The sequence below is a fragment of the Gracilinanus agilis genome, chromosome 3 (assembly GCF_016433145.1).
Source record: "Gracilinanus agilis isolate LMUSP501 chromosome 3, AgileGrace, whole genome shotgun sequence".
NCBI classification, from domain to species: Eukaryota; Metazoa; Chordata; class Mammalia; order Didelphimorphia; family Didelphidae; genus Gracilinanus; species Gracilinanus agilis.
Genome location: NC_058132.1, coordinates 207,354,060 through 207,381,883, shown reverse-complemented (window position 1 = coordinate 207,381,883; position 27,824 = coordinate 207,354,060). Strand labels below are relative to the sequence as shown.

The window sequence follows — 27,824 nt, the reverse complement described above, 5'->3', positions numbered from 1 at the left end:
CAAGATGTATAACTTTAAAATGGCTTTCACTTTTATGTATTAAATACCTTTTTCGCACCTTTTAGGCACTTATTTTCTAGATTATTTAGAAATGGTCCATATCTCTTATTAGTAGTAGAACCCAAGTTTCTTAACCTCAGATTCCTCATCTGTAAAATGAAATCATAATAACATCTATTTCCCGGGATTGGTTTGAGGATAAAATGTAGTAATATTTGTAAAGCCCTTTGCAAACTTTAAAGGGCTATATTAATTCTAGTTGTCTACTACTACTACCACCACAACAACTACTATTACTACAACTACAACTAGTACTATTACTATTACTACTACTACCATTATTGCTACTACTGTTATGTTAGGCAGCATAGGATCTTTACTTTGCTCACCTAGGGAATGACTTTGGTAAATAACACAGTAAGGACTCAAAGAGCACCCCTGTATCCCAAGAAGGCTACGCACCCTCCTTCAATGATGAAGTATCTGAGCTTATCGTTGCTGTCCCTGGAAGGGGTGGCGTAACATTTGTTCAGTGTCAGGATCAGGTGTGTGGAGTCTGCCCCGACCACGAAGACTCCCACGTATAACACATCCCGAGTGGTCAACACTACCTCACCCTGCCGGTAGGGATGCTTGTAGGAGGCGTTCTTGTATAGAGCCATTTTGGTGGTGAAGCTGCCTTCTTGGGTTGGGACGGTCAGGTTAATCACACTATAAGGAAAGCAGTTCATGAGAAGGGAAGCCATAAAAATATTATCTTTATCCCCAGCTCTAAGCCATTTTTTGAGGTGAAAACAGAGAGAAGGCAATGGGATGGTGAATGCCTAAGGAACTTATAATGAGGGCATTCTTGATCTCATTGTCTTAAGGAAGCCACCACAACTATGGTATCCCTCAGACTCCTAATGGGAACCCAGGGCATGGGGCCTAAGATCCTTTACCTCAGCATTGGTCTGACAACTGAATCTAAGGAGATTTTGATGTCCAGTTCATATGCGCAAGAGAACTCCACGTTGATTGTGCGATCCCTGGTGATGATGTTGCCAGTATTATTGGCGCTCTCGATCCAGACTGTGTTTTTGTACATGATATGGGTACCATTTGACTGTGGAGCAGAAGGTCAGAAATCATTAATCCCTGGAGAGAACCTTTCAAGTTGGCAGCCCTGCGAGTGGCAGAATACTTCATTCCATCTGTAACTCAAAGGCCATTATAAATCAGTCTGGAGCAAGTCTCAGAATGATGTCAAGCATTTACTGGAAAAAAAGTAGCACAATAGATTAAGAGAGCACCCTTCATTCTCCTAACCTTATATAGGCTTGGAGGTCCTTTCGTCCACCACTGATTTATAACTGTGACTAACTCTCAATTGTTCATGACAAGGAGAGAGAGCATGGAAAACTCAAATCAAGAGAGAATTTTAGCCAAAATGTTCTTCTACCAAATTTTCCATTGGAGTTATTACTAAGCACCAGCAGAAACTTGTTAGAGGCTCCCTCCTCTCTCCTATCACCCTCTGCTAAGGAGCAAAAGTAACCTGAAGGTGGACAACAGGAGTCATACCAATATATAAAGCAGGCTATTGAACCCTGAGAAGCTACAAATTAGCAATCCTTCAGCAGCGGGGCCTTTTTAATGACAAATCCAGTTTGGGACAAAGAGGGAAGATGAATTCTATATCTGTTTGAAGGAACAGTGGGACTCCAGGAGCTGTAACAGAGCTGAGCTGGAAGTAGGCCAGGACATTTGAGAAATGCCTGGGCCCCCAAAGCCCAAGTTTAAAGCTGCCTTTAGGCAAGTTGGAAAAGAGGCTGAAACTAAGAGACAGAAGAACGTGTCCACAGAGAATGCAAGGCAGACAAAACAAATCAAGGAAAGAAACATGAGTCCATTTCTGTGCCATTTCAGTGCCTACAAACCCCATAACACTGAAATGACTGTTTCCTTTTCTGACTTTCATTCCTTTTGTGTCTTTGTTTCTTGCCTAGCTGATTTCTAAGGAGGACATTTTGCAGTTAGCTTTGAGAGGATGCTGGCTGCCACCATCACCAAAGGCTTTCCCTGTCCCACACAGTGCTCTTGGTGTCCCATTTTCTCACCTGCACAATGTTGCCACAGTTCCCCTTGGTGTTGTTGATCTGAAAGGAGATGAAATCTTCCCCCTCAATGCCTGAGCAATGCCGATCATTGATCCTCACTCCCTCTCTCTCAAAGCCAAGCTGAAAGAGTTTGCACTTGGATATGGAGACTTCCATCTGAGCAGCCTTGCAGGTTACCTCAGCGTCAATAATGTCATGTGAGTCTGCGGGAAACAGTGGTTTTTGAAAGAAAAGTCATTGGGAATGAGTCCTGCTACATGGGGAGAGAGTGGATGGGGGGAAAGAGGTAAAGAAGACAGCTGGGAATGTGGCTCCTCCAGAGACTGATGGCATTCATTCAAAGCCTAGTGCATCTCCAGCTGTTCCTTGGTCTGAATGCACTCTCTAATTTATTTGAAAGCAATGTTAAATTGCACAGACACCTATGCCCTGAGGGAACAAATGGCAATGCCTTTAAGAAGTGAAAAACTGGCAACCTGACTATTTTTTTCTTTCTTATAATGTTCTCGGATAATCTTCCTCCTTAGGGCAGGCTGCCCTTGTGGGGAACTGTGTATCACACCCTGTTTACTGTGACCCCTCCCAACACCAACGGGTCCCTTTTTGGCTGTGGTGTCAGGTGAAATTATTCAAATTTTCAGGCTGAGAACAGCATGGGTTGGCAGGAGCCAACCCCCAGCCCCCCCAAAACACTCCCTAAGCCCCTGATCACCTAAGTGGGCGTATGCGTATGGAAGTGTGTGTGAGAGAGAAATTTCACTTGCTTTGTGAGTTGGTGATCCATACATGTTGTTGTACCAATTGGCATTTTAGCCAAGCACACAAACGGGTATTAATGGGCATCACAGAAAGATTTGTCAGCAAAAACCCAGTTTTTGAATCGCCTCATCTCTTCCCATGGCACCTTTGAGTCAATTAGGTTTTCATCCTCTAATGTTGTTAAATTTAGTACATTTTTTAGACCAGCAGAAAGCAAAGGTCAGCTTGCAGATCACTGGGTCCAGCTCCATGCTGAATTTTCCCTGCAGAGGAGTTCGTGGTGCTGATAAGCAATGGAAAACCGAGGCAAAGGAAGGTCCACTACAAGTCTATGATTGCCGGGGAGAGTTCAGACAGCAAATCATTTCTTTTCTCCCTTAAGGGAAATACAAGTATGGACATAGCTATATAGTTTCAAATATTTGTTGTTGGTTTCTGAAATTTCTGTTGGGTCTTCAGGGCTATGGAGCTCAGGATAGGAGATTGAAATCTCTAAGCTCAAACAACTCTAATGAATGCACCCCAAACTCCCAGGTACTAGCTTCTTTTTGTCTGTGAGTTTCAAAACATCTTTACTTCCCTGTGAAGCGAAATCGTAGATTAGTTCAGATTTCTCTCATGTTGGAAATAACCCTAGATGGAATTAGTTGATTCTGTGCATGCACAGATTTTTCTAACTTGTTATAATTTACCCAAGAGAAGGATTTAGATGTATGGAGCTGAATGCAAACCTCTTCTCCAGTGTTTTGATGCCCTCCATGCTCTGCCTAAAAGGCAATAATGGCCCAGTATTTTGGTTCTTAACTATAGAATCAAATCCATGGTAACTGGCACTTTAAAGTTTGCGAAGTTGGTCTGACCCTTATGATAACTCTGTGAGATAGGTCCTATGGATGTTATTATTATTGTTATTGTTTTAAACCCTTACCTCCCATCTTAGAATCTATACTGTGTATTGGTTCCAAGGCAGAAAAGCAGTAAGGGCTAGGCAATAGGATGGAGGTCAAGTGACTCGTCCAAGGTCACACAGCTAGGAAGTCAGGCTTCAACCCAGGACCTGCCATCTCCAGGCCTGGCTCTCTATCTGCTGACTCACCTCGCTGTCCCCTATTATTTATTTTTTAATAGATCTGTTGCAGGTGAGGAACGTGAGACTCAGAGAAAAAGAGTTATCTCTGGTCACGCAGCTATTAAGATGGCACAAGTAGGATTCCAATAGGACTTCAAGTCTACCCCTCTGACCACTAAGCCATTCTGCCTCTTAAATGTTTGTTTCCTGCTATTGTTAATATTATTATTTTCATGTTGTGCTTCTCCTGGTAGGTGACTGATTGCATTTATCACTCACTGTTTCCGTAGGGTGGAGGTTCAATGCAACCACACAGTTCTCCACCATTATCCAGCTCACAGCTACGGTTGGGACAGTCGGCCCCCACACAGGGATCTTCAACCACTCCTGCTAAAAGGGAAAACAAAACAAAAACAAACAGAACTTTATTTTCACACCAAATAACAATCATTTTTGACTCCCAGTTGGACTTGGCATAGATCTTCCCAGTGCTTTTTGGAAAGGTAATGGTCCTAAGGCAATAGAAGCAAATCAGCCAACTCTGGTGACGGTGGAGGAAACTAGCTGCCTGGTTACTGCCATGGTGGGCTGAAAATGGGATTTCACTGATGGTGGAGATGACCATTAGACTCTCTAGGGACAGCTGGCACCACAGGAATGATAGAGACACTTTGAGATCAGTCACCAAGATGGGATTTCACTAGTCGGTAGCCCTCCCACCTTATCTTTCTACTTTCTAAAATTGAAAAACAAACAAAAAACTCGAATTCATTAGATCAATGATATTTCTTTTTACTTTTTAAAAAATTTAAATTAAAAAAAAGCTTTGATGTGTTTTCATTAAGAGGGACCATTTCATAAGAGGGACCATTAGATCACAAGCTCCTCAAGGGCAGAAATTGTCTTCTGTGTACCCCAGTGCTTGGCACAGCAGCTAGCACATAGTAGGTGTTCAAAATTGACTACTGACTGACTGGCCCATTATTACATCCATGACCTCCTTCTGAATTAAATTAGCTTTCTATATCCAAATGGAGCTACACTTAACTGACAAGCTCTAGAGAGGCTCTCCACAATGGCTCATGGTAATACCCTTTCCCAACATAGAGTAGCTGGGCTCTGATGTTTAGCTCTAATATCCTGTTTATATATAAATAATATATAATATATAAATAATAAGATTCTATCATCTACAAATATGAGTTGGTCTATGTTGATCAGGGTAGCTAGGTGATGTAGTGAATAGAGTGACAGGCCTGGAGTCAGGAAGACCCATCTTCCTGAGTTCAAATCTGGCCTCAGACACTTACCAGCTATGTGACCCTGGGGAAGTCACTCAAACCTGTTTACCTCAGTTTCTTCATTTATAAAATAAACTAGAGAAGAAAATGGCAAACCACCCAAGTGTCTTTGCCAAAAATCTCAAAAAGGGTCACCAAGAGTTGGACATGACTAATCAACCCCCCCCAAACCAAAACACATTGATTAGAACCTGCTGCTCAAGTGACTACAATAAATGATTCAATCTCAGTTGCAGAGGGTAATATTTTTCTTTGTTCATAGGCATAGATCCTATCCCTAATGCCACCTATAAGCTGCTGATTAGTAGAAGGACTAATTGAGAACATCTGATCCTTTCTTTGAATAAAAATAACCTTCCCATGATGTTGCTAGTCCCTTAGGTTGTCATCCTCTTTCTTCCCTTCTACTATCAAACTTTTAGGAAGATTAGTCTGCACATGCTATTGACAGATTCTCCTCAACCCCTTAGAGTCTGACTTCTATTTCAACTGATCTTCTAAAATAGCTTTCTCCAAGGTCACCAATATCCTTCTTAGTGGTAAACCCAATGTCTTTTCTCTCAGTCTTGTAGTTGGTTTTCCTCCATTTTCTTTTCTTGGGAGGAGAAATAATAGATTTGGGCAGAGAAAGGGTCTGGAAGACTGTTTCCCATGTGGATTGGATGAGGTCCAGGGAAGAAGATGGTCCCAAAAGAGCCAGGAGGTAGACAAAGCTTACCATTTGAACCAGATTTAAGGGGCTAAGGTTAAATTTCCACACACACAAGCAGGAAGATGGCCAAAGGGTAATTGTAGACACTGCCCAGGAGATTCCCTGTGAGCAGTGGATTTTCAGGCAACAAATACTGCAAGTGGTGGGTAGAGGCTTCTTGCTCCCTCCTGATCTCCCTGGCCAAATGAAGATACAGTTGGTATAAGTCAAATTTCATTATCTTATCATGGAGAGTCCTTTCCTAGAAATTGGAAGAGTATCTTCCCAAGAGAGGAGTCATGTATCTTCTAGAAGCTGGGATAGAGAGCCTTGGAGTAGAAGACCAGGGAGAATAGAGGGCCCCAGACCTTTGATGATACACCACACTAATTTAACGTAGACCCAGACAGCTCAGTTAATTTTTTCCATTGATTCTTTTCATGTATGTGTGGGTAGCTCTTATGCATATACCCTGTGTGGGCAGCACTCCGTCAAAAGCTGGGCACAGACTGGGTATTTAGTAAATATATGTTGACTGATTTATACAGTGTGAGAATGACCAATCAAATGGCATAATAGATGTAAAGTATGTACTCAACAGCACACATACAAAAAAACAGCCTATTTAGAAATGAGCTGCTTCATCTGCCAGTTGGCAGACATTACCTGCCCACGTGCAGAGAAGCTTGACTCAGATGCAAAAAGCAATAAGATTCATTAAAAACAAAACAAACATGCAACACAAGCTCATTGAGTACAAAACAATTAAGGAAATTTTTAAAAGCCACTTCTATTGACTTGACACAGTAAGTCACAAAAATTGAGCCCAAGAAACTAAATACTTTCACTAAATTCCAACAACTGAAAGAATTGTGTTTATTAACTTGTTTATAGACTGTTTTCGAACTCATTGAAAGCACATTCTTCATTAAACTCATTTTCTGAGCCCCAAGTCATAGTTTTTTCTGCATGTGATCTGATTGCCAATTTTCCGACTTGTCATTCCCCAATGAGCCAGATTATAAACATGGTCTGTGTGGTGTCCTGAGCCAAGTTGTTCTTGCACTTGAGTATATGCCTGTATAAGGCCAGGTTTACTCTATGTGGGTGTACACGCTCAAATATATATATTCATCCACATCTACTCTTTATATAGCATTTGATTTATACTATGTGAAAATATGACCAAATGCCCACCTAGAATCAGCCCATTTATGTAATTTTTACTGTACTACTATACATAAAAGAACATTATAGTCTTTCTACACATCTACCTGTTTTTCTCCCTCTGTCTGTCCGTCTCCGTCCCTCTGTCTTGTGTGCCATTGTGTCTGCTTCTGTGTCTCTTTCCTGTTCTTCACTAACTTTACTTTCATGAATCCAGCTGAAGCCTAACAGGGTCTTATAAACTCATGTCTCCTGTCAGCTCCTCAGGCAGGACATGTCTAGCTCTGCCTTTGAGTGATCTGCCTGTCATTCTCCATATCCGCTTTCCCTTCTGATCTCTGCCCAGAAGCTCTTCCCAGCACAGGGCAGCTACAAGTCAGGTCTGCAGCTGAAATCCATCAGCATCATTACCTTGGGCTTTTCCATTTAATCGGCTGCCAAATTGTCTACTCTGCGCTGGAGAGCCTCGCCCTCCAAAGGTTGCCTTCCCGTTACACTCATTGGGCTGCAGCTACGGGCGAGTGAGATTTCACTAATGCTTTTCCACTCAAGTCTCTGGACCGTCCATGGCCGAGCGACCCCGTAAAGCAAGGTCTGTTACCCCAGATGGAGGGCACTGTCCATCCCCAGGCCATGCCACATCCTCTTAAAGCCCATCCATTTAACTTGGGAGGCCGCAGTAGACAGAGATAAAAGGACTCTTACAGCAATTCTCCTTCTCGATCCACTCGGTGCTGAGGATGCCGAAGGAGCGGCAGGCCTCTCCGTAGGCAGCCAGGGACCCGCACAGCTGGAACTTCTTGTGGTTGTAACAGCCATCGAGGAAGCAGGACTCATAGAAGGGAAGGGGGTCCAGCAGCCCATAGCAGGGCTGGAAAAATCCCTTCATGTCTGTGAGTTTCAGGCAGTAGCCATCTCCCTGCATCTTCTGGATGTGCACGTTGTCACAGGTAGATGCATACTGTGAGTACTGAAGCTCGTTACAACTGGGAGGCAAAAAGATTTTGTCAGTTTAACAGATAACAAAAAGAACCGGCAAGGGGCAATGGGAAGCCACTGGCTTAGTCAGCCCTTTCAGTGAAGGGCACAGGCTCCGTGTCGTGGATCCATTGGTTAGAGGGTCACTAGGGCAGATGGGTTAATATCCCACCAGCCATTTGGGTGTCCTTGGTCATGTCACAACCTCTTTGGCCTTTGGTTTTCCTCATTAGGGATAATTTCTATTCCTTCCTTTCTCCTAGAATATTTTGAGACGAAGAGTTAAAAATGAGCATCATATCAATGAAATGTATTATTATCATTACAAGAAGCTAATGATCATTTGATTTTGGTCTGGACGGGACCTTAGAGAACAGTTCAGTTGAAGAAAGTGATGCCCCAACACCAAGTAACTAGAACAAGGTTACACACATAGTAAGTGGCTGAGGTAGATCTGAACTCAGGTCCTCTAACTCCAGATGAAGAATTCTTTTCACTGCCCCATGCCATCTGACTCCCCATTGAAAGAACCAGAGGATCAGAAGCAACCCCTAGACCAGTGATTCCCAAAGTGGGTGCCACCAACCCTGGTGGGTGCTGCAGCGATCCAGGGGGGCGGTGATGGCCACAGGTGCATTTATCTTTCCTATTAATTGCTATTAAAATTTGAAAAAAATTAATTTCCAAGGGGTGCTAAGTAATACTTTTTCTAGAAAGGGGGCGGTAGGCCAAAAAAGTTTGGGAACCACTGCACCTAGACTCATTCAGAGCCATTTCCCTCTAACAGCTCCCCACCACTTACATTTATATAGTGATTTTCTGTTCACAAAGTGATCTTACCTACATCATCCAATTTGATACAAACTGTAATCCTGTAAGGTAAGCAGGTAATATATCATTTGCTTAACTTTACAGATGTCATGTAACCAGTGTCACAAGGATAGTAAATAGTCAAGATAGACCTGGAACCCAATTCTTCAGATTCTAGTCCAGGGATCTTTCCACTATAGTTCATTGCCTCTCCAGAACAGTATGGCTCTGGGAAGTGAGAGGTGCAAGAGATAGAATGCTAGGTCCAGAGTCAAGAAGACTCCTCTTCCTGAGTTCAAATATAGTCTCAGACACTTACTAGCTGTGTGATCCCTGTTAAGTCACTTAACCTCATTTGCCTCAGTTTCCTCATCTGTAAAATGAGCTGGAGAAGGAAATGGCAGATCTTTCCAGGATCTCTGCCAAGAAAACCCCAAATGGGGTCATGAAGAGACAGACACACCCGAGAAACATCTGCAGTGGGGCTCTAGGCACGACAGTTAATGCCTTTAACACTCAGATTCCTCTCTGGTAAAATGAGGCAGTCACACTAGATAATCTCAAAGGCTTTTTCTAGCTCACAATTTCTACACCTCTTGTGATCCATTAGAGTCTATTCTATCTAGGGATATGGAAGGCCCAGAGGAGATTCACGATGTTCTTTCTACCCTTGGTATAAAACTGATTACTGGCATATCAGAGGATAAGGAATAACTGAGTGAAGGGCTCTAGAAACAGTAGAAAGGCTAAATAAATATTAAGAAAGGAAAGCTTAGCTATTGATATACAAAAGGAGATCCTGATTTTAGCTGCCCAAAGGGCTTCTGTACTGAAAAGCTTTTGAAGGAAGAGAGACCTTGTGCACTTCTCATTCAGCCAGTCAGAATTACTCCCCACCCGAAAGTACCTTTTTTCTGACTTGGTGCCATTGAGCAAAATCACACCAACTCAACCCAACCAATCTTTATGGGGTGCCTGCTGTCTCCTCCCTCACGTAGGCCAGCAAATTTCAGGAGCCTCCGTCTTGCCCATCCAGGTCATCCAAAACAAGAGTCATTTATAATTGACATTTATGTGGCACTTTTAGGATCTCAGAGCACTTTATATACATTATCTCACAGCTCATGGAAACTAAAGCTTAGATAAGATACAGGTCTTATAGAAGGTCACAGTTAGTAAGGGCAGTATTTTAATCCAGGTCTTTTTGACTCAAAATCTAGCAGTCCATCTATTAGTTCCCACTGCCTCATTAAGACAAACAAACTAGGGCAACTGGGTATCACAGTGGATAGAGTGCCAGGCCTGGGGTCAGGAGGTCCAAATCAGTTCAAAACTGGTTACCAATACTTCCTCATTGTGTAACCCTGGACAAGTCATTTAACTCTGCCTAGCTCTTGCCACTCTTCTGTCTCAGAACTGATACTAGGTGGAAGGTGCTGATATAAAAAACCAAAAGAACTCCAAACTAGAGTAATGTGGGTCAACTCTGTGCGAGAATAATATACCCCTGGGAAGTTATAGTATAATATAATATTAGCTCCTCGAGGGTGGGATCTGTTTTTTCTCTGTTCAGGGCTTAGCTAATAATAATAATAGCTAACATTTAAATAGCACTACTCTATGCCAGGCACTATGCTAAAGTCTTCATAATTTTTATCTCATTTGACCCTCACAACAACTCTGGGAGGCAGGTACTATTATTATCTCAATTTTAGATTGTACAATTTTACAGATGAGGAATGTGAGGCAAACCGAGGCTAAGTTTAGTCTAAGTCTATGCTAAAGGCTTCATAATTTTTATCTCATTTGACTCTCACAACAACCCTTGGAGGCAGGTGCTATTATTATCTCAATTTTACAGGTGAGGAATGTGAGGCAAACTGAGGCTAAGTGACTTGCCCTGGGTCATACAGCTAGTCAATGTCTGAGGCTGGATTTGAACTCAGGTCTTCCTCACTCCAGTTCTGAGCCATTTATCTGCCTCCAAGACAAACAGAAGTGAAGAGACTTATTCAGAATCATACAGCTAATAATTGTCCGATTCTGGATTTGAACTCAGGTCTTCCTGACTTGAGGCCCAGGACTCTGTCCACTGCACCATTCGATGCACAGTGTCTTGAGCATCCTAGATGCCTATATAAATGTTGGATTGAATGAAACATTCCCTCTTTTAGGCCTTATTATTGAGCTGCCCAATGCACTGAGTGGCCTCCTTTTAAAAGCATCCCTTGTTGACATGACAGGCTTAGGTCCGCGGATGCCACCTAGCTATAACTGGATGTGGGATCCTTCCCGGTTGCCCTCACCTCTTCTGCATACCATTGGTTTTCCAGCTTTGGGCCAACACCACGCTGCTCACCACTGGCTTTCCCCGCAGGGTCACGTAGTCATCCGTCAAGTCCCCATTGAAGTTGCCACAGAGGCCACAGACTTTGTTCTGCAGCCTTTCACTGATGCTGATTTTGATGACGTTGAAACCGTTATAATAAATCTGAATGTCTGGGCTAGTGTCAATCACCAGGAAGCCCTCACTGCTGTAAATTTTGGTTGCCAATCCTGTTATAAACGGCACATTCACCTGGGTCCCGTTCACCTAACGGAGGAGGGAAAAAACAAGGTAGAAATGAACCAAGAGCCAGAGTTGGGAGGAGGAGAGAGGATCGCCGCCATTCTGGTTCCTATTGTTTCTAGTTAGCTAATGGGAGCAGGAAACGTGGTGGTAGATAGTTGTGGAGACACAGAGAGAAAAAGAGGGTGGAAAAACACAATGAACAACTCGATTCTGTGTTAGTTTTACAGGCAAAAGCCAATTACTGAAAAATGAAATCCCAGCTCTGCATTAAGGGAGATCCAAACACAACGAAAATGAAACTAGGTATCATTGCCATGTTTATTGTTTTCTGGTATATAATGTTCAAACTGAAACTCCCCCCAGAGATCAGAGAGTCACACAGTATTTCCTACATTCGTCATTCTCCTGCTTATAATACTCTCTTTCCTCAGCCCTTGGGAAATAGCATAACAAGGTTTTACTGTACTTACAAAATAAATTGTTTTCCTGGGTTATTAGTAACACTTTAGAGGCTTAACGGCAAAAGCATTTTAAAAAAAAATATATGATTTTTTTTGCATTTTTGGTTGTCTTGGGGTGTTTTATTCAACTCAGTGTGATTTAACCAACATTGGCAGTTTTTCTCTCTTAAATAATCAGTTTTCTTCTCTAGTTCTTACACACTGGACCAATGTGTTTATGTTGACATTGATCAGAGAAGAGGGAAGTGGGACTGCCACAAGGCTCTGTAACTTGCAACAAAATTAAAAACGAATGTTGAAATTCTGACTCTTCCTATCAAGCTTTTGCAAAACACTGACAGTGTAAAACCTCATGTTTGATTGTGAGCTATTTGGTGATTCTTAAAATCAAGATACATTCAACTCCTGACTATCTGTGCCAATAGAGGAAAGCAGCCATGCATAATAACCTATAATTCCCAAATCATTTATGTTTGGCTTTGAAATGTAGACCCAGGAACATACAAACATGATCTAATCTTCTCTTTGCTCAGCTTCATCCCTTCACCAGCTCAGCTTGACTATCAAAATCTGACTGAGGGAAGCTCTGGGTTTCTGTGGATAATTCACCAAAATGGATCATCCAATTGGAGTTAATTGAGAATTGGACCTGGTGGGAATCCAAAGTCCTAAAGCAGGTTGTTATAGAGGACCCAAATTTGTTTAAAGACCTCAGGCTTTAATGAATTCAGACAGGTCTAGGAAATCTATAATGATTTGCTTCCTATCCAGTTCATTTAATTGGATTTTCACAGAGATTCCTGGTAGTGGGTTATTTGGGTTTTTGTATTTTTTTTTGCTTTGTTTTTTGTAATTAGATATATACATTCTTTGAGTTGATCCTCTTGCTTTGGGGAACAAGCAGGATAAACAAGAGGAAAAGAAAGGGAAGACAATTGGAGACATGGGCAAGATCAGTACTAATTTTGAAGATTCATAAAGATGTTCATAGGTTAAAAGATTTTGTGAAATAAGTCTATAGTACCAACTGATTTATTCATTCCACTATAATCTAGAACTCTCTATTACAGTGTTGGTGAACCTTTTAGAGATCACATGCCCAAACTGCATCTTCAGGCCACCTGTGAGCCCCCCGAATTACCCTAAAGAGTAGAGGGAGGAAGTGCTTGCATTGGTCTGCTGGACAAAGAACCAGGACATGCAAAAAATGTCCTCAGGTGAGGTGGAGAGGGGAATGGAGTAGCCCCTTCTGGCACACTGGGGCACACCTGTCACATCTTCGCCAATATGACTTATTTAGCACTTGGCACATTTACAGTACAATGATAACTGATGGCCATAAAGATTACCTGGAACTATGATAAAGCCTTCTGAGATATCAGATATGAATTCAGCTATGTACGTTGTAGTTTAAGGAAGAGGAACAAAGTGAAAGAAGGTTGGTAAGAAATGCCAAATAATACATTTAATCTTAGAGGTAATATGGAGCCACTGGAGTTTATTGAGTAAGGGAACAACAGGCTTGCACTTTAACAATATCACTCTGGTAGCTGAGTAGAAGATGGAATAGAATGGGGTGACACTCGAAGTGGGCCAACCAACCAGAAAGCTATTTCAATGATTAAGACATGAGGTGATGAAGGCCTAAACCAGGATAGTAGCTGCATGAACAGAGAAGAAATGTGTTTGAGGATATTGTGAAGATAAAAGATAATCAGACAGCAACAGACTGGATATATGAAATAAAGGTACAAGTGGAGGCAAGGATGACACCGAAGTTGTTAGCCCATGTGCCTGGGAAGATGGCCATGCCTTTGATAGTAATAGAGAATCTTGGAATAGGGATGATTTTGAGGGAAAGATAATGAGTTCTGTTTTGTACATGCTGAGTTGGCAATACCTATGGGATATCCAGTTCAACGTGTCTAAAAAGCAGTTGGTAATTTGATACTAGTGTTCAGGAGGGCTATTCTTTTTTATATTTTATTTTTATTTTTTCAGGAGAGCTATTCTTGTGGCCAGGAGAATCTTGGTTCAAGCCCTATCTTTGACATATGTGTGCCTGTTTGACCACTTGTAATCTTCTTAATGATCCAGTCATTCTCTGAAACCTTTAAGTCACACTGAGTTGCTAATGTGCACCTTCTTACCTGCGATTCCCTACATCAATGAAATCAGGGTTTGACACCCTCCTCTTTATGTCGCTATGCTCTTTTCTTCTGAATATTTGATTAATTAGAACACACTATTCCTTAGTTATGATAGATGAAATATTCTGTCAAAAATGTGCTTCCTTATCAGGTAAGATTATTGGGAAAGTGGATCTCACAAATGAAAACTCTAGCAGTTAATATGGTACCTTGACGGTATTCCGGTCATTGATGAGGATCTGTTCTTCATTTATGTAGAAGTAGACTGGAGAAATGATGGTGAGGTTGGGGGAGGACCACTTGTCAAAGTTGATGATGAGCTGAAATGAGATATCAGGTAATTTTTGACAGATGGTAGAAAGGACAAAGGCACAGTTGGCGGGGAAGCGGAGGAAGGCGCCATCAAAGGTGCGGAAGACACCGCCACCTGCTGCAATGCAGTAGGAGCTCTTCATGCTAAAGCAGCCTCGGACTCCATTCCGGAGGGCACATTCTTCATCTGACTTGCACTGCCGGGGGTCACATTGTATGAGATTGCGCCGGAAGCAGCGGCATCGGCGGGTACAGTCACTGTTCCAGAACAGCTGCTTGGGCTGGAAGAGAGAGGAAGATGAGGATAGATCAGGACTTCTGCTGGCATTGAGAAGCCCAAAAGCCAGCCCCACTGACCCTTTTGCCTGTCTGAGCCAGCCCATTTTAATGAAGCTGGAACTTGAAACATTGGGGGAAAAGGAGTAGGAGCTGTGGGCAAAGAGAAAAGAGTGACTTCTTGGAAGTCATATGTGTTACAAACGATTGGAGGCAAAGCCTATGAATTTGAGGATGTCTTTATTTTTTTTGTTGTTGTTTGAACCAGAAATTCGGGTCCCCTTTGTAGCCCGATAGTCCACCAATAAGCGCTTTGTAAGTGCTCACCATGTGTCAGGCACCATGCTAAGCACTGGGGATGCAAAATAATATTATTAAAAAGAAATATCATGAGGTCCATGCCCCCAAGGATCTCACATTCTAATGGAGGAGACAAAATGTAAACAATAACGTGTATACAAGATATATATAGTCTAAGTGGGGAAGGCAATAGTAGTGAGGGGAGGGCTGCTGGAGGTGGAGAGTGACCAGGAAAGTCCTCCTGCAGAAAATGGAATTTGAGCTGAGCCTGAGAGAAGCCAGGAAAAGTAGGAAGAAGAGTTGGTAGGGAGAGCATTCCAAGCACAGGGACAGCCAGCAAAAAGCCATGAAGTTGAGAGATGGAATGTGTCCAGCATTACAAACCAACCTGAATCCAGAATCGTCGCAAGCTGACTGACTGAACAGGACAAACATTTGTACTGAGACCTTTTGCGAAGAACAGCTTCTGATAACAGCTGGTCTTTCCCTCAGGACTAAACCTAAATTGGTCTCAGACAGATGGGTGTCTGTTCTATTCTTAAAGATGCCAAGGAAAGCAATGCCATTATTTTGACTTCCAAGAACTAGATGTTTTTTCTTGGGTCTAATCGAAATGCCTCTACCTTCAAGGAAGACTGATTCATCCTCTCTTATACTCTATGGGCTTCTGGCTTCACTCATCTGAAGAATCACCTTTCACCTCCTTTAAAGAGTGTAACTCAAAGCAATCCACCCATCCTCTCCAAAATCATCTTATAAACCCCTATGTGGAAATTTAAATTTATAATTCAATAATGAACCAATTCTTGTACTTTTATATAGGATCTAAGAGTTCATGAGGGCTGCTGAAAATTAGTTATCTCTGCCCAGCCTAGAATAGGTAAGTAGAAAATCTCATCTCATATGATGCTCTGCAACTCAGCAGGCGCTCAATAAATATTAAATCAAATTGACCCCAAAGCAGTTCCACCAAGGAGAGATGCCTGAAGGCTATGAAGATATCCCTCCTTGGCCATTTCACAGTTCCCTGCTTAAACTGGTGTCCTTTTCAAAGCCCTGGATACTTAAATACAGAGATGGCTAGATGACTGGAAAGGTCTTTTAGGGAATTTGTTCACAACTCGGGACACTTCCATGTCACTCTATTGTTGTTCTTTTTAGCCATCAAGGGGGAGTGGTTCCCGGAACCACCTCTCCTCTCCCTCCAGTGCTATAAAATATTCTGGGTGCTGGCAACCTCACAAATCGACTTCATTTCTCTTATCAGATTTATGGAATAATTGAGTGGATAGTCTGGCTTCTCTCTGATAAGAAGTTAGACATTACATTGGTGGAAGGAGAAAAATTACCTCACTTGGGTGGATACGATCAAGGGTAAATAACTCATCCTGCAGGAGAACTTCATCACAAAACTAGCCTCCCCATAAAGCGACTGGACCTGATTATACCTCTCGTTGCCCTAATTAGACATGACAAGGACAGCTAGGAGATTACACTAAGCGCTAATGGTCTAAATTGTTTTTTAGTCTGTGCGTATGTGTCTGTGTGAATATGTTTGTGTGCATGTATGTGTACCTGCTTGCTCACATGTAGTTTGTAAGCAACCTCTCAAGCGTGTTAAGATTATAGAAGTAGTCATGGATTATTTAGATTGTTATTAAAATTTCTGTTAATTGGCCACCCTCCAGAGGGAGCAGCTCTGGAAAAATCACAGACTTTTTCTAGTGGTGGCTGGAAAAACAATGCTATATTAATATTAATATCATCACAGAGGCATCTGAGATATAACAGGAAAAGCATAGCATTTGGAGCCCTAGGACCTGGGTTTGAAAGACAGCATGACATTTAAAATCTATATCAGATTGCTTACCCTTTCAGAGAAGGGCAGGGGGCAGAGGGAGGGAAGGAGAGGAGGGAGAGAATTTAGAACTCAAAGTTAAAAAATAAAAAGAATATTAAGGGGGCAACTAGAGCCAGGCCTGAAGACTGGAGGTCCTGGTTTCAAATCTGACCTCAGATACTTCCTGGCTGTGTGACCCTGGGCAAGTCACTCAATCCCCACTGCCTATCCCTTACCATTCTTCTGTCTTGGAACCAATACACAGTACTGAATCTAAGATGGAAGGTAAAGGTTAAAAAAAAAAGAGAATGTTAAAAATTGTCTTTAAATGTAATGGGGAAAAAGAAAGTGTTAAAAAAAGAAATAAAACCTGGCCAGTACTAGTCCTGTGACCTTGAGAAAGTCATTTAACTTTTATGAGCCTTAGTTTACTCATTTGCAAAATGGGACTAATACTGTCACTTCCTGCCTCACTGGGTTATAATGAGTATGAAATGAAATAAAGAATATAAATTAATATTGGCTATTGTATCTGTTTATATGAATATATATATGAATATATATTTAAATGTCTACCTTCTATCTTAGACAGATACTAAATATTGATTCTAAGGCAGAAGAGAGGTAAAGGCTAGGCAGTTGTGGTTAAGCGACTTGCTCAGGGTCACACAGCTAGGAAATGCCTGAGTCCAGATTTGAACTCAAGTTCTCCTGACTCCAGGTCGGTCACTCTATCTGCTGTGCCATCTAGCTGCCCCATATTAGTCCTATTATTAATTGTACTTTGTATAATTGACAATTGTACAATTTATAATTGAGGAAATTAATATATTAATGTATATTGTCTAATATATAATGGCAATTATATGGTGTTTTTCCTAATAACTCAAAGTACTTTCCCAATTCCCCTTATTGCTGATAACTTCCCTCTGAGATTCCCTTCAGTTTATACTTCCAGTGGTTCCCAAACTTTTTTAGCCTACCGCCCCCTTTCCAGAAAAAAATATTACTTAGCGCCCCCTGGAAATTATGAAACTATTTACTGGATTCAGAATAGAATGTAATACAAAAAAAGTGTGGCCATCACCACCTCCCTAGATCACTGCAGTACCCACCAGGGGGCGGTAGCACCCAATTTGGGAATTACTGCTTTATACACATATGTGTATATTGTTTGCCTCTTGTCTTCTCATTAGAATGTTCCATTCTCAAGGGCAGGGACCATGCTTTGCCTTTCTTGGCATTCCCAGCACTTAGCACAGTTCATGGCACATACTAAGTTTTAATAAATGCTTGTTGACTATTTGACATTTAACTGGATTATCTAATTACAGATTTAGGATCTCACAAGTATAACAAAGGATATCCCTGTGAATCAGAAAGAGGCACAAATTGTTATCCCCATTTTGTAATTGGATAAATTGGAACCAGAAAGGGTCATCTCAGGTGGCAAATCTCTCTCAGAATCGGGGCAGGTTTTAGAAGGCTGTAGTCTTAATACCTAGCCCAGTGTTCTATTGATCAAGGTTGTTGGAAAATTAAACAGGTTATTCCCACTTTTTGGATGATGCACATCTATCAGCTCTAGGAGACAGTTAAAATTCCTCCCCTTCAAGAGGCTTCCTTGGATCAATCCTACCTACCTCACAAGATGTCATTTTGCATTTTGTAAAAAAAAAAAAAAAAAAAAAATCAACCTGCATGGTAACTATTCCTTTGCAACTTTAATTTTTTCCCTCCTACAAATGGACTGGAAACACTGGGGTACAGAAACAGAACCATCCCCTCGATGATGTGCTGGTAAATGTTTAATAATCAGCTTTATTAAAAAAGGAAGTTCCCATGACACATTTTTAAAAATTTAATTTATGGGGGCAGCTGTGTGGCTCAGTGGATTTAGAGCCAGGCCCAGAGATGGGAGGTCCTGGGTTCAAATCTGAACTCAGACACTTCCTAGCTGTGTGACTCTTGGCAAGTCACTTGACCCCCATTGCCTGGCCCTTACCACACTCTTCTGCCTTAGAACCAATACACAAGTATTGATTCTAAGACAGAAGGTAAGGGTTTTTAAAAAAAATAATTTACATTACTAATATTTTTTCATCACTTTATTTAGAAAAGACAATCAACAAAACAATAAGTCAAGCTTTGGTTAATGGTGTTTGCTAATTTCTGGGTTACTTATAAATTTCACAGTCTGTTTTCTAGAGCTGAGCTGGCCTTTAGCACATCCTTTTATCTCTCTATACTTTGTTTTTAGTACCATTGCCAATACTTGTTAACAATTAACAACTATTGGAAACTTGGAGTGTGTGTGTGTGTGTGTGTGTGTGTGTGTGTGTGTGTGTGTGTGTAAAAGAAAATAGATTAGAGAAGCTAGGCGATTGAAAGACCTTTTCTAACACAATGAATGATTTTATGAGTTTAAAGAAAGATTATAGCCACAGTCTATCATCCTAAATATGTTTGTTTTTATCTTCTGTCTTAGAATCAATACTAAGTATCATTTACAAGGCAGAAGAGAGGTAAGCACAAGGTACTGGGATTAAGTGATTTACCTGGGACCACAAAGTTTGGAAATGTCTAAGGTAAAGTTTGAACCCAGGACCTCCTGTCTCCAGGACTGTCTCTCTGCCCATCGAGCCACTCTGTTGCCCCCCTAAATGGTTTAATAAATGTGTTTGTGAGGTTCTAGAGAATAGAGAAAAGCTAGCTGTTTGAGTTCTGTCTAAGCAGAGATGTCAAACACACAGTCACAAGGAGCATGTGTCAACACTCTAGACTGCAGCTAAAGTCAGATTAAAATAGAATTGGGAAATATTTAACAAAATAAATAAGAGTAGAACATAGATGACATTAAATTTTAAAGTTAAGTTGATACATAACTTCTGGTGTGCAGATCAATGGTCCCATTTCTATTTGAGTCGAACACTACTACTGTTCTAGATGACAACTTCCCCAGAAAGGGAAATTCCAGTAAAATGGAAGCTCTTTGGGGGCAGGAACTGTTTTTCATTTTTGCCTTCCTAGACCCTATTCCTTGCACACTGTAGGCACTTAGTTAATGCTTGTTGAATTGAAGAGAAAGAGAACAGATCTAAATCCCTCCTGATTAGAGAAATGCAAATAAAGACAACTCTGAGGTACCACCTCACACCTAGCAGATTGGCCAATATGGCAGCAAAGGAAAGTGATAAATGTTGGAAGGAATGTGGCAAAATTGGGACACTAATACAGTCCTGTTTGGAACTATGCACAAAGGGCTTTAAAAGATTGCCTGCTCTTTGATCCAGCCATACCACTGTTGGATTTGTACTCCAAAGAAGTAACAGGGGAAAAGACTTGTACAAAAATATTTATAACTGTGTATGTGGTGGGAAAATTTAGAAAATGAGGGGATGTCCATCGATTGGGGAATAGCTAAACAAATTGTGGTATCTGATGGTGATGGAATACTACTGTGAAATGGAATGACCTCCAGGAATTGATGAAGAGCTAAAGGAGCAGAACCAGGAGAACGTTGTACACAGAGACGGATACACTGTGGCACAACTGAATATAATGGACTTCTCTACTAGCAGCAATGCAATGATCCAGGGCAATTCTGAGGAACATGTGAGAAAGAATGCTATCCACATCCAGAGAAAGAACTGTGGGAGTAGAAATGCATTAGAAAAATATATGATAGGTATATCATTGAGGTTCTGGCATTAAAAGATCACTCTTCAGCAGATATGAATAACACAGAAATAGATTTTGAACAATGATGCCCGTATAACCCAGTGGGACTGCTTGTCAGCTTTGGGAGGAGGGAGGAAAGAGAAGGGTGGTGGGGAGTCATGAATCATGTAATCACAGAAAATATTCTAAATAAAAAAAGGAAAAAAATAAAGGAAAGAGAACAGAGTTTGGCAACACTCCTATATGGTACCCAAAAGTCCAGGATTCTTCAAACAGGAAAAATGAAACCTAAACTAGAAGAACTAAAGGCACAGGGAGAGTTTCCAGTCTCTGCTCATTCTTACATGAATTCTATAGTTGATTTAAGGAAAGGACAATCCTCTTTCCCATCCCCCCATGCAAGCTCAAGGCTCTATATTTTCAGGTTAGAAATATACACAGATAAAAGAACTGTAAATGACAGATTCATGGTCACCATATTTTCAAGTCATACCCATGACAGGAGCTTTCAAATAAAGATTCATGGTTGAAAGGAAATCAGAAGGGTTCAGAGAGAAGCCAGGCAGGCAGAGAATATGAATGTGGAGGAGAATGGGATAGCAGGGTCATCTGGAGCCCATTGGAAAAATGGAATCCAAAATCCCTCTTCCAAATCTGGTTCTCCAGAAGTCTCTGACTCTTCCTGTTTCAAATTCCCCTCAATTCCAAACTAAGATGGTACAAGAGATTAGCAAATATTGACCAACCTCTTTGCGGAGGGAATGGAATATAAATAAGGAAAGAGGAAAAGAAAAGGCTCAACTCCCATACCTCATAGTATTTGCCATCTGAGTAACAGCCACAGCTGTGAGGCAGGATGCAGCTCTTTCCATTTAAGACGTAACCAGCATCGCATTGACAGCCCTCCACGCAGTAGTGATTACAGTCACTTTTCAGGCGGATAGCAGCACATCGGGGCTGACAGACACTCACACAACTCTCATAATGGCTGTTTGGAGGGCAGGTGACAGCTGAAAGAATTGGAAAAAAAAGTGGTCTTGCTTAAGGGAAGGTGGGCCAGGAAAGGAAGTCAAATCATTGCTGACTTGCTTGGTGATTACGTGGGGGGAGTGATACAGGGAGAGGTGGGACTGGTAGCATCCTCAAGGAGAAGACTTCCCAGGTCTAGGAGATTTTAATCAAAGGATAAATAAAGTGGGTTGGTGATGGATTTTCGTGCACGTTATTCCCTTCTCTATTTGGCTTTCAAGGTGCACTGTAATTTGCCTTTATTCACACTATCCATGTTATATACCATAATTACTCTCAGATCCATTCAGGAAAGTCTCTTCACTGTCTTTGGTATATAACCATACTTATTTTCATTTCTGTGTCTTCACTCAGGTTTTTCTCCTGGCTAGTAGAACTCTATTCAAATTTTAAGGTACATCTCAATTCCCAACTCCTTCAGGAAGCCTTCCAGGACTCTCTCCATCCTTTGAACTAAAACACTCTAGTCTACTATCAAATGAGATAAAGTGCCTACCAAACTTTAATAAAGTAAATATCAGTTATTATTACTGCCACATAACTGAGTGCTCAACCACTGGCTTGCGATGTTCATTATTGTTTCATGTTTGTCTTGTCTCTTCAATTATACTGTAAGTTTCTCAAGGGCAAGAAGCCTGTCTCACTCTTCTGTCTTCTCTCCGGTGCCCAGCACGATTCTGAGCTCCCCCAAAATGTTTGATGAATACTTATTGATTGGTTCCAGAGAGTGTAATTTAAAATTTTCAACACAATTCCCAGATAATATGTAATTGAAGCTCCCTCTCAGTCATCTTCCTTCCCCCTATCCTCACCCTTCCTAACCTCCCCCTTGAAAAGATGGACAGACTAAGAAGTGGGGAATTGTTTCTATTTTATATTGCTTTACACTTTGGATCCTAAATTTCTGCTGCTGTTGTAAATAAACCTCTTGTCCTACTCACTACCCATAGGTCCATTTAGCATTATGTAGGTGTTATCTCCCTGCTGGAGTTTTATCCTCTATCCAAATACTTCTCAGTTTAAGGCACATCTCCAGGCCCGTTACCTTCAGGAAGCCTTCTATGACTACCATGGATCTTTCTGTGTACTTTGAACTTCTAAAACACCCTAATCTACTCTCAAATGAGATATGTCAAGGATATGCTAAAGCCAATCTATACGAAGAACTGATTGCTAATTTTCTGTGTGAGCATTTGTGCCTTGGAAATCAGCAAACTCTACCAATCAGGAATGACTTGTTATTTTGTTTATTGTCTAGATTTAAGAAAGTAATGGAGAAAATGTTATTAATGCTGATTAAACTTTAAAAGTATATTGGGTTTTTTACATTGTTTTTTGAGATCTGGTTGTTAAACATTTACCAGCACACTCCTGGATATATCTCATTAGACTCGAAGCTCTTTGAGTGTAGGGACTTCTGTATTAGCATAGTATCTAGCACACAATAGGCACTTAATGCTTGTCGTTGGATTGATTGCCTTAAACTGGTGGGTAAGGGATTGGCAAAAAAAGGGGTGTGAGTAGAATATATAATCTGGGAGCAGTAATCAACCACTACTATCATTTCAGGAAAGAACATGTTCATTGATACCCTTATGGTTCCATTCTTCATTCCTATGAATCCCAAGACCAAAACATACCCCTTGGGTCATCACTCTCTTGTATGTGTTGTCTTCCACTATTAGAATGTAAGTTCCTTGACTATCTTCGGTCTGTCTTGACTTTTGTATTTGGAATTTTAAGCTTAGCACAGTGCCTGATGTGTTGTAAGTGCTAAATAAATACCTTTCATGCATTCATTCATGTGCAGGGTATTGGAGTGGCAAAATCTTTTTCCAGAAAGAAAAGGAGCTAGTAAAAATTCCCTAAAGGATTTAACCTTGGACCAAGCCCTCTTATAAGCACTTTGGTGGGATGAGGGGTGGAAATCAAAGCTCCTATTATCTGCTCACTATCAATCTCTCCAAAGGTCTCTGACTACCTTTTAGACTAAATTAAATCCTCTCTTGCCTCATTTAAGGGACAGAGAGAAGAATGGGGCTATATAACAATCTTCAAGTTGGTCAGTGATTCAGAGAATTCCCTCTCTCCAGCTTGGCAGACACTGTTTGCTCTTCTCTGACCTGAAAAGGTTTTTAGAGAGGAGAAGGGTAATTGGATAATAAATTGTTTTCTTATTGACAAGAAGAACTGAAATCATTGGAAAACACTAGCATTTCTCCCTTGCTACCAATAAGGCTCAAGTGTAATGGAGGATTCTTAATTAACTTCTCCTTCTCTGATTTCTACCATTTGTCAAGAATGGAATGTTGAATGCTTCTTAGGAGAAAGAGATTCAGGAAAATTCCTATTCTTGTTTTTTAGAAGGCAAGGCCATGCTGAGCAATCTTACTACTTTTTTAGTCAGATATAGTGAAATAACAAGGACATTCTCAGTTTTTGTTGTTATTAAGTTACCTTTGGGTTAATTCTTTCCTTTTTGTCATTCTTTTCCAACCCCTAAGTTTCTTTTCTATACCCTATTTATTTTTTTAAATCCTTGCCTTCCATCTTAGAATCAACACTGTGAATTGGTTCTAAGGCAAAAGAGTGGCAAGGGCTAGGCAGTGGGAGTCAAGTGACTTGCCCAGGGTCACACAGCTAGGAAGTGTCTGAGGCCAGATTTGAACCCAGGATTTCCTGTCTCTGGGCCTGGCTCTCAATCCACTGAGCCACCTAGCTACCCATATATACTCTACTTTTAAATGATAGCTCTGAATCAATCATCGGTACTGATGGGTCGTTTAGGATTTACTTACTTGACTCAATTTACTTGATGCCAAGTTCAAGTCTTCCATGACACACTCGGATGCTCTGACTCTAAGTTAGGCCTTGACATTCTGCTCGAGTCTTAGCTATGTAAAGAAAGATCTTCTTACCTGAGAGATCACTGCTACATAAGCCAGGGCTATGGAAATAAGAGCCCCTTTTATTTCCATTTTCTGACTCAAAATATTTTTCAGAGTCACATGTAAGCTCTTTCAGGATAGGGACCACACTCTATTCATTTTCTCTATCCATCCCTTCTCTGTTCCCTAAGAGTGCATAGCACAATACTGGCTTATAATAAATATTTATTGATTAATTAATTGATGAAACTAGAACCCCAAATACTGAATGCCCTATTAGTATTTTAATTCTCTTGTAATAGCGGGAAGAAGAATGGTCTAAGAAACAGGAGACCTGGGTTCTAGGCCCAACTCTCTACTAGTTTTATGACCTTGGACAATTCAGTTAGCTGCTCTGTCCCAGTTTTCTTAAATGTACGATGGGAACAGTACCTGCTCCACTTATCACTAAGGGAAGTTGGTATGATCAAATAAAGTTAGGTAGGAGAAAGTGCTTTGGAAAGACATGAAATGCTATACAAACTTAAGTATTACTATTAAGTTCATCGGTCATCAACTTCAGGTCAGTGCCCAAATTGAGGTTACTAAGAGTCTTCAGAAGGGTAGGGAGGGAATCGTCTGGGAGTCTTCAAAGGGCTAGTCCTAGAGTTATTCTGTCATTACTGATTTTAGCTAAAAAAAAAAGTAAGCTTGTATTTGTGCCTTAGAGATGAACTATTTTTTTTGACTCTCCCCAATACATGATACCTGAGTTTTATTCAGTTTGCATCTGACAAAGAACCTGGAAGGGATAGTAAACATCCTATATGACAGAACTAAAATTCAAATATTCCTTGAAAAATGCCAATATATAGTAATATGGTAGTGCCAATGAATGGGTCTTGCAGGATCCTGAAAGATTTGGGGATCTGAGCAGTCATCTAGTGACTCCAACATCCTCTCTTTACAGATAAGAAAATGAATTTAGAGAAAAGAAATGATTCTTTTGGTCCAAGGACACACCACAAATAAGCGGGTTCAAGGAACAAACAGCACATCGGGCCAGAATCTTTCATAGGTCATACAAAGGACAGGTGATAAGCTCTACAACCTTCCTCCTCCCATTTCCTTCTTTCTTCAAGCATTTGGGGAGTAGCCAAAGCTAGAACAGATGCTGCTTATTAAAGGAACACTGTATAGTCAATGTATTTTAGTGGAGTCAGTAGTGACCTTGGTTCAAATGCCACCCTTGACACTTACTACCTGTATGACTTTGGGCAAATTCTTCCAATTGGATTTCAGCTTCCTCATCTGTAAAATAAGAGGGTTGCTCCCTTCTAGCCCTAGATCTTATGAAAATCTATATACTTCAGCCAGGTAAGGAGAGGGGACAAAGAGAGAGGGGAACATCAGCAAAGAAACCAAAGAGCTATAAAAGGGGAAGGCCCTAGGAATGGAGTAGTAGACTGGATGGGATAAGCTTAGAGTTTAGGTCATAGATTTACACCAAGGAGTTCTAAGCCAGTGAACAGAGTTCTACCTTCATTCAATTAATTTGTTGTATACAATGGTAAATGGAGAAGAGGAACCTTGTCCCTGGGGCTGAGAAGAACTTAAAAGTGTTATGGGTAAATAATAGCTGGTATATTGAAACTCAACCTATTACTGATAAGCTGTTATATTGATCTTACTGTTGGTATTGAATATAGGTATTGCTGGACTGTTGGTAACACCCAGCTGTTATAAATATAATAAAGTTGTCAGTGGTTAAACTGATTCACAGGTGGTGGATGGAGGGCTGGATGCAGCTTAATCCAACTTTATTTTATTTATGGTTGAGGTAGGAAAAAGGAAATAGGAAGATAGAAACTAGGAGTTAGGGATAGGTATATTAGTTATAATATCTATTTACCTTATTCTGTAATATCAATAAAACCCCCAAACCTAACTCCTCATGGGGTTTCTTCTTTGTCTACAAAGATAGACACTACACTTTACTACTAAAATATTAAATTCTAACTTACTAACCTATGCTAAAACAATGAACTTTAAACATATAATAAACTCTTAAAGTAATGTATAAAATCTTCAGGGAGAAGTTGAAGCACTTTCTCTCTCTCTTCAAAGTCAGAGAAGAACCAGGCCTCTGACAGTGTAGTCTCCCTCCACTCCAGGCCAGCTGTCACCTCAGTTGACAAAACTGTTTTCCAGCTCCCTCTCTGGTTCAGAGGGGAAAAGCTCTCAGTCAACACTCTTTCTGATCTCAGGATTTGTATTTCAAATCTAAAGCACTAGTCTCAAAGTCACTAAAGATCTTTTTTTTTCTCTCAGAGAATGACCCAGAAACCTGTTCCTAACAAAGTCAGAGAGTCAGGACCCACAACTCCTAAAACAGCTCCACTTTATGCCAGGCTTCATAAAGTGACCCCCAGCAAATTCTGTCTGTCCCTTCTCTTAAAGAGGAACAGCGTAAAAGTCACAAACCCTCTCTCTGACCTAAAAACCCCTGCTCCTAATGAGTCAGGGAAAACTAAATAAAATCCTTATCATGACAAGGGGGAAATCAGGGAGGGGCAAGTTCCTTAACTTCACTGAGCCTCCATTACCTCATCTATAAAATGAGGGGTCAAACTAGACGATATCTGCATTCCCTACTTTGCCAGCCTCATTGGTCTAGAGAAGCGATGGATATTTCTTTAGGCAGTGACCACTGACTTTGTCTAGAAACATGCTCATCTTCTTGGCCTCAGTATTTCTTTTTCTGATGCCACCATTTACCTCATCAACCACATTTGAATTCTTGGTGTTACCTTTGGTGGAGAGGCACGGGAGAGAGAAGAGTCAGTTACTAAATCTTATTAATTACACCTACATGATATCTACCATCTGTTTCCTCCCACCTTTATCAATGCCCAAGTATAGACATCATCTGGTTTGACCCCTTCTTTCATAGAGGAGGAAATGGAGGCTCAGAAAAGTTAAGGCACTTACCTTAGCTGGTTTTCCCTTTGCCTTCCTACTTATCCTTCATATCATTGCTAGAAATACCTCTGTTATACATAAACCTAGCGATGCCATGTCTCTGACCCCAAATCTTCAGTGGTTCTCTAAAGCTGATAAAATAAAATTAAAATATCTCCACCCCTGGCGTTCAAACTCTCCCACAATCTGGTACCACTGTGACTTTTAAAATCTTATCCAATTAAATTGCACTGCCATTATGTTACCATAATGAGCCTGGTACTTTCCTATCTCCGTGCCTCTTCTGATACTTAACACTCTGCTTGGAATGCAAGTTCTTCCTGTCCTCTCTTCACTACTCCTTAAAGCCATCTTAAATGTCACCTCATTCTTAAAGTCTTTCTCAGTTCTCTGAGGTGGAAACAACCTTCCCTTTTGGACCTCACAGAGCATGTGTTCTGTATCTCCCAGTTAACACTTCTCATGTAATGTGGCATATTA

At 40.9% G+C, this 27,824-nt stretch overlaps 1 protein-coding gene across 2 annotated transcripts in view; it reads right to left on the bottom strand.

The window, feature by feature from the left end:
- LOC123239132 (alpha-tectorin) overlaps positions 1 to 27,824 on the bottom strand; it is a 165,210-nt gene that overhangs the window by 7,860 nt on the left and 129,526 nt on the right. The window contains exons 18-25 of one of the 2 annotated variants that reach the window (XM_044666406.1): positions 21,277 to 21,476; positions 14,267 to 14,650; positions 11,181 to 11,467; positions 7,792 to 8,072; positions 4,207 to 4,317; positions 2,100 to 2,302; positions 942 to 1,105; positions 463 to 711 (exon numbers count right to left, since the gene is read on the bottom strand). In XM_044666406.1, the coding sequence (XP_044522341.1) occupies positions 463 to 711; positions 942 to 1,105; positions 2,100 to 2,302; positions 4,207 to 4,317; positions 7,792 to 8,072; positions 11,181 to 11,467; positions 14,267 to 14,650; positions 21,277 to 21,476 (1,879 nt within the window). Of the gene's footprint in view, positions 1 to 462; positions 712 to 941; positions 1,106 to 2,099; positions 2,303 to 4,206; positions 4,318 to 7,791; positions 8,085 to 11,177; positions 11,468 to 14,266; positions 14,651 to 21,276; positions 21,477 to 27,824 lie in introns of both variants that reach the window. The other variant, XM_044666408.1, reaches the window with a different exon arrangement.